Source organism: Mesoplodon mirus, assembly GCF_964341445.2.
Source record: "Mesoplodon mirus genome assembly, chromosome: 16".
In the NCBI taxonomy this organism is placed as follows: Eukaryota; Metazoa; Chordata; class Mammalia; order Artiodactyla; family Ziphiidae; genus Mesoplodon; species Mesoplodon mirus.
In genome coordinates, this window is record NC_138992.1 from 825,082 (window position 1) to 844,849 (window position 19,768).

At 56.7% G+C, this 19,768-nt stretch overlaps 2 protein-coding genes across 16 annotated transcripts in view; both read left to right on the top strand.

Annotated features, from left to right (window-relative positions):
• The window catches only part of PARP10 (poly(ADP-ribose) polymerase family member 10), a 39,186-nt gene extending 35,686 nt beyond the window's left edge, over positions 1-3,500 (top strand). For 6 of the 8 annotated variants that reach the window (XM_082601725.1, XM_082601728.1, XM_082601726.1 and 3 more), the window contains 3 exons: positions 2,022-2,111; positions 2,610-2,784; positions 2,861-3,500. In XM_082601725.1, the coding sequence (XP_082457851.1) occupies positions 2,022-2,111; positions 2,610-2,784; positions 2,861-3,207 (612 nt within the window). In that variant the 3' untranslated portion in view covers positions 3,208-3,500. The remainder of the gene's footprint in view (positions 1-2,021; positions 2,112-2,609; positions 2,785-2,860) is intronic. The other 2 variants (XM_082601723.1, XM_082601727.1) reach the window with 1 other exon arrangement.
• A 361-nt stretch (positions 3,501-3,861) lies between these two features.
• PLEC (plectin) overlaps positions 3,862-19,768 on the top strand; it is a 59,847-nt gene continuing 43,940 nt past the window's right edge. For 2 of the 8 annotated variants that reach the window (XM_082601402.1, XM_082601406.1), the window contains exons 1-2: positions 3,862-3,951; positions 5,244-5,442. In XM_082601402.1, coding sequence (XP_082457528.1) covers positions 5,250-5,442 — 193 coding nt within the window. In that variant the 5' untranslated portion in view covers positions 3,862-3,951; positions 5,244-5,249. Of the gene's footprint in view, positions 3,952-4,265; positions 4,568-5,243; positions 5,443-7,121; positions 7,293-8,628; positions 8,729-19,768 lie in introns of those variants that run through there. The other 6 variants (XM_082601396.1, XM_082601397.1, XM_082601400.1 and 3 more) reach the window with 4 other exon arrangements.

A 19,768-nucleotide genomic window follows, 5' to 3' on the forward strand; every position in this document is an offset into this window, starting at 1 on the left:
GGGCTGTGTGCCAGGCAGGGGTGGAGAGTGACTGGGAGCTGAGAGCTGGGCCAGGCTGAAATGAGCTGGCTGCGGAAGCGAGGGGGCAGAGAGGAGCTGGAGCAGAGTGCAGGGCTGAGTGCTTCCAGCTCAGGGGAAGGAATCTCGGGGCTGTGGAGAGCTGGGCTCAGGGTGCGGGTGAAGCCAGGTGGCCCTCTTGACGCACCAACTTGTGGGTGGGCGGGCCTGGGGGCAGGGGGCGGTGAGCAGCAATAGCAACCCAGATCTGGTCAGATATGCAGACCCTCAGCCTTTCCCAGCCCGGGCCCAGTCCGCCACCAGTACCACCACCACCGCTTTCCCGGGGTGACCACTGTAACTCTGGGCGGACTTAGCAGCTGTCACTTGTGCACTTGGAGGGAGGAGGACGCCCCGCGCTCCTCCTGAGGCTCTGTTAGTCACGTGCGCTCGATTCTTCTAGCAGGACCTTTGTGACTTTACGTGGAGTCTTTTTTCCACTTAACGATTTTAGAGACTGTTTCTGGCCTCCCTGCATGGAAGATCAGGAGAATGGGCTTCCCTTCCCCCCTTTCACCTCCTCCTCCCTCTTCCATCTCACAGTTTGGCCAGTGACATTATTTTTAAGTTGGCAAGGTTGACAAACAAACGTCATCTTCTATTCTGCATGGCATGCTTCTATTGCAAGCAAGAAGCTCCATACTTGGGCCATAGGTTGATCGATATATAATGACAATGAAAAAATATTTACCACTGGACCAGAGAGGAAAGGGGGAAATGAAAAACCTAGTTATTTAAACCATGTTGCATGAAAGAGAATATTCTAGGATTCAATGACTAATGGCTCTTTTTTTTTTAATAGACTTATTTATTTTTTAGGCTGCGTTGGGTCTTTGTTGGTGTGTGCGTGGGCTTTCTGTAGTTGCAGCGAGCTGAGCCTACTCTTTGTTGCAGTGCATGGGCTTTTCATTGCGGTGGCTTCTCTTGTTGCGGAGCACAGGCTCTAGGCCTGCAGGCTTCAGTAGTTGTGGCATGTGAGCTTCCGTAGTTGTGGCTCGCGGGCTCTAGAGAGCAGGCTCAGTAGCTGTGGTGCATGGGCTTAGTTGCTCTGCAGCATGTGGGATCTTCCCAGACCAGGGCTTGAACCCGTGTCCCCTGCACTGGCAGCGGATTCTTAACCACTGTGCCACCAGGGAAGCCCAATTAATGGCTCTTGATTTTGTTTACTTTCTTCGTTTTTCTCTGTGGTGCTTGGCTGCTGGCTTACTCTTGGTGACCCTGTCACCTTTTTCTGTGTAGTAAAAGTATCTCCTTGAGCGAGTAGTCAACATTTTGGACTTTTAAATGTATTTTGCCTTTTGCAATTAGAAGTAATTTGCAACTATAATTTGATATTGGTATTTTTTTAAATACAAGATGCTATGTGTTTGTTAAGACATCTCTGTTCACTTCAGCACAGCTGGTTCTTGCACACCTTAATCTGTCCTCATTTTGTGCTCATCATTAATAGTTTGGCTGGATATAGGGTTCAAGATCAAAATATGTTTTCCTTCAGATCTTTGAGAGACTTAACACTTTTTCTTTCCTCCTTAAAATTTTTTGTTCTTGGAAAGGCAAGAAAAAAAAAATCCTTCTATGGTCTCTTAGCATCCAATATTGCTGGTGAGGACCCCAGTATGAAAACGTGAGGTTTTTTTCCATGTCTGTATGTCGACTTTGGTGTGTGTGTGTGTGTGTGTGTGTGCACGCGTGCGTCTGGACGCTTGTACACTTTTCTTACACTTTGAAGGTTGAAGTTTTCCCAGCAGGTAAGTGCCTTTCCACATTGTCTTTGGCATTTTATGGCAAGATCCTTTCCATCTGAAGATGCTGCCTTCAGCTCAGGCGAACTGTCTTCCATTAAGTCCTCACTTGCTCCCATCACCTGTTGGGTGTCTTCTTGTGGAGCTCCTATGACTCAGATCTTAGAGCTCCTCCCCCCCTCCCTCATCTGTCCTCTCACAGTTCCCAACTCTTTTCTTTAGCTCTGCACTGAGTCACTTCCTGAACTCCATCTTCATCAACTTCTTATTATCCACACCCACTGGATGCAGTTCAGCAATTCCATTCTTAATGTAAGAACTCTCTAATTTTCACTGTTTCTTTTTCACAGTAGGTCGTCTTGTTTCATGGATATGATATTCATTTGCATCCCTCTGAAGTGACTAGTTAGAATTTCTTTAGAAACTTTTTGGGTCCCTGAGTTGGCTCCTCTTCGGTTGACTACTGGGTTGGTCATCTTGGTCTCCCATCACTGAGAGGTCCGGGGCGTCTCCTGGCGTTGGGAGTGAAGTCCTGCGGGCAGTGCAGGCGGGGGGCTCAGCTTTTCTCTGCAGAGGCCTGGCTGTGGGTGCAGGGTTCTGGTGAGTGGATGGGTTGCCTACCTGCAGACCCCCCGGAAGCCCTCCAATGCCACTTGGGGCTCCGTGGAGGTGGCGAATGTCCGCCTAATGTCTGCTACTGGGCAGAGCATGACAGGAGCTGTGAGGTCTCCCCAGGCCCTGAACTCCTCAGCCCTGTGCCCTGTGGCCCAGGGGATACAACAGCCTGGTTGTGACCGAGGCCGCCCGCAGGTGGAGCGTGTGTCGCACCCGCTGCTGCAGCAGCAGTACGAACTGCACCGGGAGCGCCTGGAGCGGTGCTGTGACCGGCGGCCGGCCGAGCGGGTCCTGTACCACGGCACGTCGGTGGCCACCGTCCCGGACATCTGCGCGCACGGCTTCAACCGCAGCTTTTGCGGCCGCAACGGTGAGGCCTGGGGCCCTGAAGGGGCGCGGTCTCTGCCCACCGTAACCACCCTGACCCCCGTGCCTCCCCCGCGCAGGAACGCTCTACGGACAGGGCGTGTACTTCGCCAAGCACGCCTCCCTGTCGGTGCTGGACCGCTACTCGCCCCCCGACTCCGAGGGCCACAAGGCCGTGTTCGTGGCGCGGGTGCTGACCGGCGACTACGGGCAGGGCCGCCGCGGGCTGCGGGCACCCCCCCCGCGGCCCCCCGGCCACGCGCTCCTGCGCTACGACAGCGCGGTGGACTGCCTCCCCCGGCCCAGCATCTTCGTCATCTTTCACGACACCCAGGCGCTGCCCACCCACCTCATCACTTGCAAGCACATGTCCGGGTCTCCCCGTGGAGACCCCCCTGGGCTCTTGAGCAACTCCTCAGCCACCTAACCCTAGAGGCCCCGCCCCCTCGGCCCAGCCGCTGGCCTCCTGCTCCCCAGGCTCCCCGCTCCGCACAGCCCCACCGCCCCCTCCCCCGCCCGAGCTGCCCCCGGGGGCGCCCCTGCCTCCTGCAGTGGTGCCCATAGGGGCGGCCGGACGGGGAGGGCTTGGGCAGGGTTCCCCGCCCCCCCCACCCCCGGGCCGGCCCAGCCACCAGGGGTCAGCAGAGCCCAGGAGGAGGGGGGCCGGCCCTCGCCCGAGCGCGACTGTGTTGTTTGAATAAATGTGTACGTGAAACCAGGCGGGGGAAACCTGCGAGCTTCGGGTCCGACCTGTTTGGGGGGTGTGGCTAGGGGCGGGGGCCGCGGCGCAGAGTCCGCTGGTGCTTTGGGGCGGCCCTGGGCAGCCGGCAGAGACCGGACCCGGCGCGCACCCGAGCGACCCCGCGTCGCCTTAGTGTCACGCACGCTCGGCTCCCCTAACGACGTCTCCTTGCCGACCGCCCCGCCCTCTGCGCGCGGGGAGGGGGCCGTGCCGGGCGGTGGGGGTGCGCGCGGGGGACGGTACCCGGGAGAAGCCGCGCTCGCGCTCTGGCCCCGCGCGCACTCGGACGCAGGGGCCGCACGGGCGGCGCTCGGTTCGCGGCCGGGGCGGGGCTCCGAACTCGCCCCGCCCGCGCAGCCTGCGCAGCTCTCCCGGTACCAGCCGTCCGGCCGCACTGGCCGAGCCTAGCGGAGCTGAGCCACCGGGCACGTAAGACCGGGGCCGGGACAGAGAGGCGCGCGGCGGGCGGGAGCCGCAGGGTGGGGTAGGGGCTCTCCCTCCGCAGGCATCGCGGAACCAGAGGCTGCGTCGCTGCCCATCCTCCCTCGTGAGGACGCCACCTCCGCGCTCGGAGACTGCGGAACTGGACGGGCGGTGCCCGGGGTGTGGGCAGGAAAGGCGGATGGGGTGGGGCGCCGGGCGGTGGGGCGCCGGGCGGGGGGCTGGAGCGGAGGCGCCTTGCGGACCGGCTGTAGGGGGCGGGGCAGGGTGGCCCCCAGCTCGGTGCCCGCCGTCTCCTCCCCAGCCCTTAGCCTAGGGGCGGAGGCACAGAGCCCACATTGTGCCCCCGTGCCAGCCCGGCCCCGCCGGGACAGAGCCCCATTCACCTCCTGCACGCCAGCGCTTGTGGGGCCCGGGAGCTGAGGGGCGTGCACGCGCGGGTGTGGGTGCCCTTCGGCAGCTCCGCGGTGCGGTGTGCGTGCCGCGCAGGGTGGGCCGCTGGAGGGGCAGCCCAGGCTCCCACCCAGCCTTGCCGCAGCAGAGCTCCCGCGGCCCACGCTGATGCGGCTCTGGCTATTTATAGGCCTTCACTGCGGAGACCGAGGTGGGCCTGCGCTGGGGCTGGGGTGGGGTGAGGCGACGGGGAGCGTTATTGGCTCAGACAGCTTGGAGGTAGAGCCAGTGTGCGAGGTGCGGGGTCTGGGTCCTTCCCCGAAGGCCGCTGAAGGCAGGGGCAGCAGCCAGTGGTTCCTCGTGGCCTGGCTTGCTTGCTGACTCGAGGAGGAGAGGAGATGGGGTCCATCCAGGTTTGGGATGGAGGGATCGGAGGCCAGTGTCTGAGTGACGGGGTGGAGCGGGGATCAGTGTCCTGATTGCGTGAACCCCTGGGTGACAGCGTGGAGGGGTCAGTGGGTGACTAAGAGAAGGGAGTGGCAGTGAATGTTGGGGGGTGGGGGGTATCACTGTCCCAGTGATAGACTGGAGGGAGTGAGGTCAATGTCTTGGTGGGGGGGGGTCACCGTGTGGGTATCGGAGGAATGAGCTGGAGCGTGTGAGGCCAGCTGTGGATGGCTGCAAAGGGTTGTCCGTGTCTGGGTTGAGAGGGTCGGGGTTCAGTATGTAGATGAAGCGGGACATAGGAGCGGTGTGGGTGTCCGTGTCCAGATGACAGGGTGGGTGGGATGGGGTCCATGTTTAGGTTAAGAATGTGGTGGGTCAACATGCAGTATCCCCCCCATACACGGTGGTGTGACACCCCCCCCCCCCCGCTCCCTCTCCAGGAGGCCATGTCGGGCGAGGACCACGAAGTTCGGGCAGTGGTTGAGGATGGCTCCAACGGAGGCAGTGGCTCGCCCAGCCCTGGGGACACACTGCCCTGGAACCTGGAGAAAACACAGCGGAGCCGGCTAAGCGGAGGTGGCCCTGGGGGGAATGGGAGTGTCTTGGACCCTGCCGAGCGGGCAGTCATCCGCATTGCAGGTAACAACGCTGAAGAGCTTCGTCTGTCCGATTCATAAACATTTGCTTGTTGACTGAGCACGTGCTACGTGCTGTGTGCAGGTATAGGACTGGGGTGAGAGACGTGAGGGTGATCTGCGGGTCAGAGGGGGCCTCTCCTGTCCCAGGTGGTTGCAGACAGCACAGCGCCACCTGCTGGCTCCACCCGGTCAGCTGCATGAGGCCTGAGGTTGAGCTTGCTGAGGTGGCACCATCATTGGTCTCAGAACAAGGGTCCATTGCCCAGATGTGATGATGACACTTTCTTGGGATCCTGGGGCAAAGCCGCCTTCGAGGCCCCTGGTCTTGGCTGCCACCATGGGGGTGCGTTGGGTAGAAGCATATAGGAGCAGGACAGGAGGGGCCACCTGGTTGGCGAGAGCCCCAGCCCCTCCCTGAGCCAGGGTCCGGCCTTGCCCTCTAGTAGCTGCCATTCTTGCGGGGAGGATGGGGAAGGCCCAATGCAAGGCCCCTGACAGTGTCGGGCTGGCAGCTGGACAGTGGCTCCTCCCTTTGGGAAGTAGGTGACCTAGGGCTTGAGGCTATTGGGCAGGGCGCGCTGGGAAGGGAGGAGCCAGCTGAGGGTCTCTGGATCAGTCTGGGGGCTACTGACCCTGCCCCGTCGGCTAGGACAGAATGATGATGAGGGTCTGGGGGATGGGCTGGCCCTGCAGGAGACCGGGAGGGTGGACCGAGGTGCGTGGGAAGAGGCCTGGAAGCCCAGTACTGGGCGAGGATGGTGGCGTGGGCAGCAAGGAACTTTGTGGGTGGAAGCACAAGCAACAGCTTGTGGGGACGCAGGGGAGCGGGACAGCGTGAAGGGAAACCTCACCGTCTGCCCCACCCCCGGGAGCCGGTGTGGACATGGCACGGGACCGCCAGTCCTTTTCACATGTCACATCCGGATGTTAAAGGAGGAGGTTCTTTTTCCCTCACATGAAAGTGAGCCCTGAATGTCCTCCCGCAGCCCTGGACCCTCTTCACTATGAGGCCCTGCGGGCGCTTTTTGTGTGCGCCTGGTGACCCTCTTAGTCCTGAGCCCTGGAAGTGGGGCTTCTGGCCACAGTGTTTGCGGCATTTCCAGTTAGAGGATCATTGCCGGGGGCATTCTGGAGAGGGCATTTCTCAACCCTGGGAGATGGGGGATTGCCAGTCTGATGGGTGGCAAATAATTTGTCTTTTTTTTTAACCAATCATTTTTTCTCTGTAAATTCCCTATTTCAGTCCTTTGATTCGTAGTTAAGTTTTTGTGTGTAAGGGTCTCATATTGAAGATGCCCACTCTACCTCCCAGGTTGCAATAGAAGGATCCTAGGTAGCGGCGGTTGGAGCAGAAAGGGGGGGGGGGGACGGCCAGGTGAGGTCCCTGGGTCTGGCAGGGTGGCGGAGGGCTCGCGGCTGGGGAGGGAGGGGGCCCCTGCAGGACCGGGCGCGGAGAACTCGGGCTGTCGGCGGGCCGGCGACTAGGGCTGGGAGGGGGTGTGCGCCCGCCGGGACGGGCGCGAGACGCAGACTCGTAGCCTCCCAGCCCGCTCCGCTGCGGCTGCCGAGCCGACGCCGGGAGGCGCCCGGGCGCGCTGCCGCCTCTCCCCCGGGCCCCGCCCGCCCGTGGGGCATCCTGGGTGCGGGGCGGGGCGGGGGCGGCCCCTTTAAGCGGCGCGCGCGGCCGCAGGGACCGAGTGGCCGCCGGGGGCAGGAGGCTCGCTCTGCGCCGCAGCGCCCCGCCGTGTCCCGCGCCTGCCGCCGGCATGGCCGCCCTGCTGCCGCCTGGTCCGCCGCCCAACGAGCAGGACTTCATCCAGGCCTACGAGGAGGTGCGGGAGAAGTACAAAGGTACGGCGCCCCCGCCCCCTCTGCGGGCTGCCTGCCGTCTGGCCGGCCCTGACAGGTCCTCCGGCCGGACAGTCCGGCCTCTGACACCTCGTCCGCGGTAGTCGTCCCGATCGGAGCCCAGCCCCGCCCCCCGCCGCCAGCCTCGCTCGACCTGCGCGGCCGCCGGCGCCCGAGGAAGAGTCAGCGCGCTCGGCGGAGCCCCACAGTCATGTCCTTAATAGGGCATCGTGCGGCGCGGGTGGGTGGGGTGGGCCGCCCCGCGCCGCCCCGCCCCGCCCCGGCCAATGTCCTGTGTCCGGAGTCTGTGCACAGCAGACACGTGGGTCAAGGCAGAGCTGTCCCCTGCCTCTCAGCTAGGTGCTTCCCCCAGGGGTGCTGGTGGCTGCCACTGCCTGGCAGTGGGTCGCATAGTTGCTGCGTTTCCTCACCTCCCCCAGTGGGTGAGCACCTAGGCCGCCACCCGCCTTGGCAGGGACTCCTGTTATGCCCCATTACTGTCCCCTGGGGAGCAGCTGTGGGCTGGGGAAGTCAGGGCAGCCCCCTCCTCCTCTTTAGAGGAGCCACTCTGTGGCTTTGGCAGACCCCCCTGGCCCTGCTCCACACCCCCTGGGGCCTCTGGACCTGCCCAGGCCTTACTGCTGTCAGCTGCCCACAGCCCAGCTGCCTGGGGCGCTGGGCTCTGAGCAGGCGTGGACACAGCCCTGGCTCCTGGCCCGCAGAGGCTTAGAGAGGGTCGAGGTGGGGCCCTGGGCAGAGCTGACCCAGAGCAGGTCCCAGCTCCACATGGCTGGTTATGCTGGCTCTGCCCCCAAGGGCAGTTCAGGGAGAGAGGTCCTGCTGGGACCTTGCCTGGAGCCTGGGCAGCCGCTGTCCGTCCACTGACCTCGCCCAGGCAAGCAGGGGAGGTTTCACAGGGCCCAGGGCTTGCCTCCGCCAGGCAGTCCTCCACTCACAGCTTTCTTGGGTCCTGGGCGGTGGATGTGCCGTGTGCTTCTCCTTGGCAGCTGCTGCTTGTCAGCACTGTGGTCGCCGATCCATTGCCTCTGTGACCAGTTCGCTGGGGCCCGGTAGAGACACTCGGGGCAGTGGGCTCCTGAGCCTGACCGCCGCACCTGCAGGGAGGGAGGGTATGTCTCTGGAGGGCTGGCCTGGCCTGGGAGGGTCCATCTGGACAGGTCCAGGGCAAGGAAGCAGCTGCCCACTGGGCCACAGCTCTCCTGGCAAACCCCAGGACGGAACTGTTTATGAACTGGCCACTCTAGTGAAAGTGGGGACACTTACACAGAATAACTAGTGCTTTGTTCCAGCATCTTCCTTGGTCAGATAACGTCACAGGGCCGTGTGTGGTTCCAGAGGCCGTCAGGGCGTCAAGCTGAAGCATCCCAGCCTGAGGAACTGTGTCCCTCTGCTCCCGGGATGCCAGCCCACCTCTCAGAGTGAGTCCTGCCAGGACCCTGCAGGCTTCCAGGGTTGCTGTGAGGGCACGCCAGGCTGCCGTGGCCCGTGCCCCCTCCCGGGCTCGCCTGGTTCCTGCCTGCGGGTGCTGGGGCACATGCCCAAAGTGGACTGGCCACCGCCACGGTGAAGCCCCCCTAGTGTGTGGCACTGGCCCGAGGGCGGCTGAGAGTGGCAAAGTGGGAGCGTAGGTGCCGGGGACTGCCGAGCGGGGCCGAGGGAAGGGGAGGCTTCTGGGGTACCCCGAGTCACCTCCCCTCCTGGCTTGAGGCAAGGGAATGGGGGGGCGGGGCTGTGCCTGTGGCTGGGCCGGGGCCACTGCCAAGGCCCAGGAGTGGCCTAGAGAAGCAGAAGCGGCCAGGCTATGTGCCGCGGCCTGACCCTTGTGAGCCCCTTGGGCCTACTGGAGGCCTGAGGCCCTGGCCCATCCTGCCCCAGAGAGGAGGCCGCCCCTAGTGAGGGCGCAGAGTGAAGCCCCTGATCCCGCCGCCACTGGGAGACTGCCGGGGGCTGGGGGGCGCAGCAAGCACTAGCAGGCTCTGCCTTCGGGGACCCCTGCCCAGCTCTGCACACCCGCTCCTGGCCCACCGCTGCGCCCACGAGGGGCTCTGGCTTCTGCCTCCTGACCTCTTCCCCGCACCTGCACTCGCCCCCAGCCCCACCTTTGCCCTGCTCTTGCTCGTGAGATGCACTTGCCCAGCTGCCTCCAAAATCCAGCTTCTTCGCCCCTCACCTTTATGCCCCCACCCCACAGCAGTGGAGGTGTCACTCCCCAGCTCTCCCTCCGGAAATCCCCAGTCCTCCCCACCGGGCCCTGCTCCTTCCAGAACAATCTCCACTTCCTGTCTGCCTGAACCCTTTGCCCCTCCCCATCCTCCCTGCCTTCACTCCAGGACAAATTCCTGTGGGGCTGAGGCCGCCGGGGCCTGTGGTTGGAGAGCTCCCTGTGGGCTGGCGGGGGTCTCCAGAGCCTGGCCTGCCACAGTTACGGAGGCGGGGCCGCCCGGGGGAGCCCAGGGGGGCCTGTGGTCCCGGTGCACGGGCAGGGCTGGGGGCGGGGGAAGGGTGTGTGGGGAAGGAGCCCCCCAAGCTTCCGAGGCAGCTCTTTGCGCGCAGGGCCAAAGGCCTGTCCAGGCGGACAGGGCACGAAGTGCAGGGCAGGGCGTGGGGAGCGCCGGCCGGGAGGGTCTGGGCAGCTTGTGTGGACTTCAAGGTTGTGTCATCAGGGCTGGGAGCACAGTCAGTGTGGATGGGGGTGGGGAGGGGAGGGCTTGAGGGAGGGGCAGCGGGTGTGGAGAGGGGAGGGCAGAGGGGAGGAATGTTGGTGGGGTGGGGGTTTGGGGGCGCAGGTGCTCCAGGCAGGGTTGGGGTAGGGAGCCTGCAGGAGGCACCCACCTGGAAGGCCTGTGTTGGTCTAGAGAAGGTGGGGCTGGAGAGGCAGGCGCGTGCTTTCTTTAAGACTCAGCTGGAAGGGTTCCCCCACCTCCCTGTCCGGCCCTGGGCCTGCCTGGTGCCATTGCGCCTGACATCCTCCCCACGTGTCCCACCGTCTCCCATCCTGGACTCTGAGCTTGGTTATCTGTGTCCCTGGCACCAGCCCCAGGCCCTCAGCCAGCACTTGCAGGGTGCTTGCATGGGTGAGTGGATGAGAGCATGGGGTGTCATCTTTGGTGGCCAGAGCTCAACTGGTAGGATCGGAGGCTGGCAGTTATTTGGGGCTCTTTGAAGAGGGCTTTTGGTCTGTGTTTATGGTCAAAAGCAAAATGTGCTGGGACTTCCCTGACGGTCCAGTGGCTAGTGCTCTGTGCTCCCAGTGCAGGGGGCCCAGGTTCGATCCCTGGTCAGGGAACTAGATCCCACATGCTGCAGCTAAGAGTTTGCATGCCGCAACTGGAGACCCCACATGCCTCATCTAAGACCCAGTGCAGGCAAATAAAGAAGTAAATATTAAAAAAAAAAAAAGCAGAATGTGCTAAAAACAAACAAACAAGCACTGTGGAAGTATATGAAGAAAAAAGGTGAAAGTCACACCTTGAGCCCCTAGTCTCGCTGGCTGGGGTGACCATAGTGTGTGTGTGTGTGTGTGTGTGTGTGAGAGAGAGAGAGAGAGAGAGAGAGAGGGAGAGAGGGGGAGAGAGAAAGAGAGGGAAGGAGAGGGAGGGAGGGAAAGAATTCAGTGGTTTTTAGTGTATTAATAGACTTGTGAAACGGTCAGCACAATCCAGTTCAGAGCATTTACATTCCCCAGCCCCTGGCAAACACTGATCTACTTTAGGTCTCTATGGATTTGCCTGTATTGGATATTTCATATAAATGGAATCATACAGTTTTGTGTCTGGCTCCTTTCACGTAGCCTCATGTTTTATCCGTGTCACAGTGTGTACTGGTTCTTCATTCCTTTTTATGGAATAACATTCCATGGTATGGATAAACTACATTTTGTTTACCTCTGGAGGGGTTGATGGCTATTTGTGTTGTTTCCACCTTTTGGCTATTATGAATGTGCTGCTATGAACACTGTGTGCCAGTTTTAGTGTGGATGTGTGTTTTCATCTCTCTTGGAGATATACCAAGGAGTGGAATTGCTGGAACACGTGATAATTCTATATTTCACTGTTTGAAGAACTGTCAGGTGGCTTTCCACAGCAGCTACACCATTCTATGATCCCATGAGCAGTGTATGAAGCTTCCAATCTCTTCACATCCTCACCAGCACTTACTATCTCCTTTTTTTTTTTTTTTTTTTTGCGGTATGCGGGCCTCTCACTGTTGTGGCCTCTCCCGTTGCGGAGCACAGGCTCCGGATGCGCAGGCCCAGCGGCCATGGCTCACGGGCCCAGCCGCTCCGCGGCATATGGGATCCTCCCAGACCGGGGCACGAACCCGTATCCCCTGCATCGGCAGGCGGACTCTCAACCACTGCGCCACCAGGGAGGCCCTATCTCCTTTTTGATTACAGACGTTTAGTCCTAGTGGGTGTGAAGTGGTCTCTCTTGATTCTGATTTGCATTTCCTGATGACTAATGATGTAGAGCGCCTCTTTTTTGCATATTGGTTATTTCTATATCTTCTTTCCAGAAATGTCTCTCCAGAGGCTTTGTCCATTTTTAAATTGGATTTTTATTATTGAGTTGTAAGTGTTCTTCATGTATTCTAGATATAAGTCCCTTATCAGATAGATGATTTGCAAAAATATTTTCTGATTCTATGGGTTGACTTTTTATGTTTTTGATGGTGTCCTTTGGAACACAAAAGATTTTAATGGTGAGTTCGGTTTACCTATTTTTTTCTTGGTTGCTTGTGCTTTTAGTGTCCTATCTAAGCACTATTGCCTATTTCAAAGTCATGAAGGTTTATGGCAATATTTTCTTCCAAGAGTTTTATAGTTTTAGCTCTTACATTTAGGTCTTTGATCTATTTTTTTTTTTTTTTTTGCGGTACACGGGCCTCTCACTGTTGTGGCCTCTCCCGTTGCGGAGCACAGGCTCCGGACGTGCAGGCTCAGCGGCCATGGCTCACGGGCCCAGCCGCTCTGCGGCATGTGGGATCTTCCCGGACCGGGGCACGAACCCGTGTCCCCTGCATCGGCAGGCGGACTCTCAACCACTGCGCCACCAGGGAAGCCCCTCTTTGATCTATTTTGAATTAATTTTTGAGTATGGTGTGAGGTAGGGGTCCAACTTTATTCTTTTTTTTTTTTTTTAACTGTGCCTTGAGGCTTGCTGGGTCTTAGTTCCCCAACCAGGGATCGAACCCGGGACCCCCAGCAGTGAGAGTGCTTAGTCCTAACCACTGGACGGCCACATAATCACCCCAACTTTATTCTTTTGCACGAGGATACCCAGTTGTTCCTGCACCATTTGTTGAAAAGACTATTCTTTCCCCATTGAATGGTCTTGGCACCCTCATGCTTTTTAATGGGTACTAAGTGTTCCATTGCATGGAAGTATCTCCGCTTATTTATCTGGTCCCTTTACATGAACATGTGGGCTTATCATTAAAAATAATTGTATTTCTAAATTGTTCTCTGGCGTAGATGAGCCAGCGGATACAAGGCAGACTAGTTCCAATCCCTTGCCAATTGACTGATGAGAAAATTCTAATTTGTTTTAATTTGCATTCTTTGACTAAGTGATCATCATTTCATAGTTATTCACTCTTTGTATTGAAAAGCATTGTTCATTTCTCTGTAAGGTATTTTGTTTTGAATTATAAGAGTTCTTTATTATGACTGTTAACTTCCTTGTGTGTTATCAGTGTTTCTAATTTTTCTTTCAGTTTGTTACATTTTTTTTAATAAATAAATTTATTTATTTATAGCTGCATTGGGTCTTCATTGCTGCATGTGGGCTTTCTCTAGTGGCGGTGAGTGGGGACTACTCTTCATTGTGGTGCGCAGGCTTCTCACTGTGGTGGCTTCTCTTGTTGCGGAGCGCGGGCTCTAGGCGCACGGGCTTCAGTAGTTGCAGCACATGGGCTCAGTAGTTGTGGCGCGCGGGCTCTAGAGAGCAGGCTTAGTAGTGGCGCACGGGCTTAGTTGCTGCGCAGCATGTGGGATCTTCCCAGACCAGGGCTCGAACCCGTGTTCCTTGCATTGGCAGGCGGATTCTTAACCACTGTGCCACCAGGGAAACCCAACAAAGAGGATTTTAAATATCTTCTCTTCCACCTAACTCAGCTTCCCGAGGGCAGGGTCTGTGTCCTGTTGAACCTCGTTAATGTGGTTTGAAAATGAGCAGGTGAATGGGAGGGAAAGTGGACCCCGAGCTGGACCCCTGCAGAAACCCAGACCCCAGACTGGGCTGCCATAGAGTGGGAGTGGAGGTTGGGGTGGGGAGCAGCAGGGGTGGGTGTGTGGAGTGGTGCCTCTGCAGCAGGGGCGGTGGAAGAACAGGAGCTTAGCTTGGGGGCAAATAAACTGAGATGATCGTTGAGCCGGGCAACATGTGAAGACTCGAGTTGCTGGGGGGACCAGGCTGGGCACTGTGCTTGGGGCCCTCGCGGTCGGGGTGGGGGGGAAGCCTGGGGCAGAGGGGGAGCCTTCCCCAGGGGGTGGTCCAGGCAGCCCAGTGAAAGGGAAGGAGCGATGAACCAGGAGCTGGCTGCCCTTAGAGCGCCTGGCGTGGTCATAAGGGATATCGGGACCTTAGGGAGACCTGTTTGGGGGCGTGGTCAGATTGGGGGTGCCAAGGGGTGTATAGGAAGTGAGAGGGGAGGTGGAGACGGTGAGGGGTCCAGCAGCGTGTGAGAGGGAGACCGCCATCCAGGACAGGGCAGTGACACGGAGGCCGAGCTGTCAGCAGAATGAAGCCTGGGCAGAACCCTGGCTGGCGGGGGCCGAGTGCTGTGTGACTCTCTCATTTGCCGAACCGCACGTGCTGGGGGTGGGCGTGACAGCCCCTTGCCACGCAGGGCCCTGTGGTTCAGAAGGGGTAGAGGCTTCTACAGGTGTGGGGGAGGGAAGGCGTGGGGGAGGGAAGGCGTGGGGGAGGGAAGGCGTGGGGGATGGGAAGGCGTGGGGGAGGGAACATGTGGGCGATGTTGCCTCCTGGCCTCAGTTTCCCCAGTGAGACCTGAGGGGAGCCGGCAGCGGGGTGGGGCTTGGCGGCAGGATCTGGGCACCTTGGGAACAGATGCAATGAGGCTGGAGAGGGGTGATGCAGGTGGGGAGCCAGGCGCCGCTGCCCGGCATGGGGCCAAGGGCAGTGGCCAGAAGCAGGCCCACACTGGACAGGGAGATGCAGGGCTGGGAGAGCTGGTGCTGTGGCTGCCTGCACAGGCTGTGGGTGATGAGGTCTAGGACCTAAGAGGGGCCATGGGCTGGGTCATCTGGTGGTGGCCCAAGGTGATGGTGGCTGGGTGGAGGGGGAGTCAGGAACCCCTTCTCAGGTGGGCGGGTGCCCACTTGGAAGACTCAGGGCACAGCCTGCAGGGCTTCCTCCCCTTTCCCTTCCTCCCATCCTCCTCTGGGGGAGCTCGGGTCATGGTTTAGCTGCGGAAGGGTCTTCCCAGCTGGGTGGTCAGCCCTTGGCAGGGACCTTTCCTTTCCTGCTGCCCTGAGGTCAGGAAGAGGATGGGGGGCATCTGCTACCCACGCTGGTTCCTGAGGTGGGGGCAGGTCCGGGGTCAGTGCTGCAGGAAAGGAAGGCCTTAGAGGACATCCGGTGTGGCTGCCTGGAGTCTGGGAGATCTCAGGCAGGCTGGTGGGTCAGGTGGGCTGGGGGCTGCACGGGTGCCCGGTACAGTGGGGTTTGGGAGGCCCTCCATGGCAGGCATGGTTGGGGAGCTGGGGGTACAAGACTGGAGGATGCAGGCGTGAGGCCATTGGCAGCAAGCCAGAAAGAGGTGTCCGCATCAGGTGTCTCTGGCTGGGTGGATGGCTTTTATGATCTTTATTCAGGTCTTTTTTTGTCTTTCAATTGAGTGTGTATTTTGAACTTTTGAAATGTACCTTTCTTCTCCTTTCTTATTAAATGAATGGCTACATGGGAAGCTTATAGAACAGGCACAGGGTTAAGCGCTTCACTGTTCTTATTACCACAGGATCTCATGGATGTTTTCAGAATACAAATAGCCCCCACTTGCCACACTCTGGGTGGCTTAAAACAGTAGAAATGTATTCTCTCACAGTTTAGGAGCCAGAAGTCTAAAATCAAGGTGTCAGCAGGGCCGAGGCTTTAGGGCAGATTCCGCCCTGCCCCTCCCAGCTTCCCGTGGCTGTCGGGTTCCTTGGTTTGCGGCTGCATCACTGCAGAATAGGCCTCCATCTTCAACACGCCTCTCCCCTGCGTCTTCTCTTCTGTCTCTTGTGAGGACACTTCCGATTGCATTTTAGGGCCTTCCTCATAGTCCAGGATGATCTCATCTCAAGGTTCTTCACTAAGTTACAACTACAAAGACCCTGTTTCCAAAAGAGGTAACTTTCCCGGGTTCTAGGGATTTGGAGGTAGACATGTATTTTCAGAGCCACCATTCAGCCCACTGCAGTCTGCCCTCTGGCCTCCTAAAATTCATGTCTGTCACATGCAACGTGCATTTGCCCCAGCCCAGCATCCCCAAAAGTCTTACAGCAGCAACCCTCAGTCCAAACTCTCATCAGCTCAAAAGCCCAGTCTCATCTAAATTCTTTAACTCAGGTATAGGTAAGGTTCTGGGTATGGTCCACCCTGGGGCAAAATTGCTTTCCATTTGTGGACCTGTGAAACTAGAACGCATGTTGTATACTTCCAAAATACAATGGTGGGACAGGCATAGGGTAGACATCCCCTTTCTCAAAGGGAGAAAGAGAAAAGAATAAAGGGGTCCCAAGCAAGTTTGAAATCCAGCAGGGCAAGTTCAATAGGTTTGAAGGCCTGAGAATACTCCTCTGTGGCTTGATACTTTGCTCTGTACACCTTCAGCTCTGCCGGCCTCTGCCTCTGTGCCCATGGCTCCACCCTCTGGGCCCAAGGCTCTGCCCTTGGAGTCATTTTTCCTTTTTCTTGCCGGGCAGCATATGTTTGAAGCTGAGTAGCTCTGTCACCCCATTTCCTGCCTGTAGTATCCCAGAATTCCAACAGCTTTCCTTCCTTTCATCCTATCTCTATCCTCTTGCATCCAAGCTGGCAGTGTTTCTGCTGATACAACATTCTTATACACCTTGTGGGTCTCCCATGTATGACACAGGGATCCATGCCATCAGGTTAGAGGCTTCTGCACAGAGCTTTCCTGGATGACCCTCTCTATCCCCAGCTTGTGCTGTGAGGTTTGAATGCATCTGTGAGGCAGAGATCAAATCTCTTCCGATGAAGATTGTCCAGTTGCATCCTTGTCTTTCTCTCCTAATGGTGAGTCTCCCCACATTAGCATCTTCTGCAATCTGAACAGGCCGTGAGTTTCCCAATCACCAGTGCTGGTTCTTTTTTTGCTTAACAGTTCCTTCCACAGTTTACGTCTTTCCTCCTGCACTTTACCGTAAGGAACAGGTTAAAACCAGGTCACACCTTCCACACTTTACTTTGAAATCTCCTCAGCTAAAGATCCAAGTTCATCACTTATAAGTTCTGCCTTCCACCCAACAGTGGAACACAGTTCAGCCACATTTTTTGCACTGTTTAATCGGGATCACCTTTCCTCCAGCTTCTGGCGATATGTGCCTCATTTCCTTCTAAGTCATCACCAGCAGCATCTTTAACATCCATATTTCTTCCAACAGCCTGTTCAAGGCCATCTAGGCTTTTGCTATCATGCTTCTCAAAATTCTCCAGCCTCTGTCCGTTACCCAATTCCAAAACCAGTGCCATGATTTTAAATATTTGTCACTCCTGGTAAAAATCTCTTCGTTAGTTTCCTGTGTCTGCCGTAACAAATGACCACAAACAGGTGGTCTAAAACAACAGAAGTGTATTCTCTCATACTTCTGGAGGCCAGAAGGCCAAAGTCAAGGTGTTGGCGTGGCCGCAGTTTCTGTGACGGCTCTAGAGGAGACCCTTCCTGCCCCTTCCAGCTCCTGGTGGCTGTCGGTGTTCCTCGGTTTGCGGCTGCGCCGTTCCAGTCTCTGCCCCATCGTCACGTGGCTTCTCCTGTGTATCTCTCTTCTGTCTCTTATAAGGACACTTGTCATTAGATTTAGGTCCCACCCAGATAATCCAGGGTGATCTCATCGCGACATCCTTAACTTAATCACATCTGCAAAGACCCTATTTCCCAATAAGGCCACAGTCACAGGTCCCAGGGATTTAGATGTGAACATATCTTCCAGGGGCTACCGTTCAGTGCTTTCCCCTCAAGCTGCCCTGCAGTGGTTGATTGGTGTTTTGTAAAACCTCCACATCTTTTTGTTTTATGCGTGTTGTTTTATTTTTTTTTTTAATTTTTAAAAATATTTATTTAGGATGCACTGGGTCTTAGTTGCGGCAGGTGGGCTCCTTAGTTGTGGCATGTGGGCTCCTTAGTTGTGGCTCACCGACTCCATAGTTGCGGCTTGCCAGCTCCTTAGTTGTGGCACTCAGGCTCCTTAGTTGTGGCATGTGAACTCTTAGTTGCGGCATGCATGTGGGATCTAGTTCCCTGACCAGGGATTGAACCCTAGCCCCCTGCATTGGGAGCATGGAGTCTTAACCACTGTACCACCAGGGAAGTCCCTATGCTTGTTTTAAAAAAATGTGCACAGTATTTTATAGTATAATTTAATTTATTTATAACTTTATAATCTAATATTATGAAGTATTTTAGGCATGTGTAACTTCTTTTTACTTAATGTTAAAACAAATACATCTTTCTATGACATTAATTTATAATATAATATTCTTTTATATGGTAATCATATCCTATTTAATCTCTTCCCATGGAACATTAGGTTTAGTTTTGTTTAGTTTTGTGAGGTTTTTTGGTATTGTAAACTGCTACATAGAAGAACTTTGTGGCTGGATCACTGTGTGTCTATGGCTATTGTTAGAAATAGAATTTCTGGGTCAAGTAGTATGCAAAATTTAAGCTCTAGCTACACCAGGGTGCCGTGTTTTCACCTATCAGATTGGTAAAAATCCAGAAACCCAGAATTTCTGGATTGCATTAGTGAACCAGTGGAAACCAGGCCAATGAAAATGTCTATCAGGCCTAATAAGAACACAGTGTGTGTGTGAGAGCCAAGGATGGCAGCCAGTGCCCTGAGGGAGGGCGGATGCAGGGGTGCAGCGGGAGACCTCCCAGGTGTGGGGTCAGATGGTGCAGGCGAGGTGTCACTTTTTTTTTAAATTAATTATTTATTCATTTATTTATTTTTGGCTGCGTTGGGTCTTTGTTGCTGTGATCGGGCTTTCTCTAGTTGGGGCCACTCTTTGTTGCTGTGCAAGGGCTTCTCATTGCAGTGGCTTCTCTTGTCGCGGAGCACGGGCTCTAGACGCACGGGCTTCAGTAGTTCTGACACACGGGCATAGTTGCTCTGTGGCATGTGGGATCTTCCCGGATCAAGGCTCAAACCCGTGCTCCCTGCATTGGCAGGCGGATTCTTAACCACTGTGCCACCAGGGAAGTCCCGAGGTGTCACTTCTTGTGTTAAAAGGGGGAAAACCAAAAATCATGTTTGTATTTACGTGACTTTCCACATAAAGAAATTTAGAGGGATAAAGAGGAAGCCGATCCTGAAAGTGATTTCCACACTGTGTGTGGGGTGGAGAGGGGCCAGTCTCTGGGGAGACTTTTCCCTGTGTGGCCCATGTTTGCGTCCAGGGAATAGTTCCTATTCAAACACAATATTTTTAAAAAGTTCGTAAGGTGTTTGCTAGGTATTACAGCAGCGCCCGAAAGGGCTCGCTCCCTACCTCTGCCCAGCACCCAGTGACAGGGTTTCAAACAGACAACAGAATCTCGCCGATCTGATATAAAATCATGTGAGTGTCTGAAGGAGGCAATTATTAAGAGTTGGTGCGGCAGGACTTCCCTGGGGGCGCAGTGGTTAAGAATCCACCTGCCAACGCAGGGAGCACAGGTTCAAGCCCTGGTCCGCGAAGATCCCACATGCCACGGAGCAACTAAGCCCACGCGCCACAACTACTGAAGCCCGCACGCCACAACTACTGAACTCGTGCGCCTAGAGCCCGTGCTCCGCAACAAGAGAAGCCACCGCAATGAGAAGCCTGTGCACCGCAACCAAGAGTAGCCCCCGCTTGCCGCAACTAGAGAAAGCCTGAGCACAGCAACGAAGACCCAATGCAGCCAAAAATTAATTAATTAATTAATTAATTTCAAAAAAAAGAAAGAGTCGGCGCAGGGCTGGCAGGGCTGGCGGGGCCAGCGGTGGGGTGTGGGGGTGGGTCAGAAGCGCAGTTCTAGCTCGGGGCACAGTGGTCCTGCGAGGTCGGACCTCTGCATTGGGCATGTGAGTCTCTCCATGGGTCTGGTTCTTGCTTTGTGCTTGTGGGGCTTTCTGAAGTTAAGTTCTGACTGATTTTTATTTAGCTTGTTCCGGAGTAGTTTCTATCCTGCACTGCCGAATGAAGGTTTTTCCCACCCTCTTTTTCCAGCTCATTATTATTGGCCTG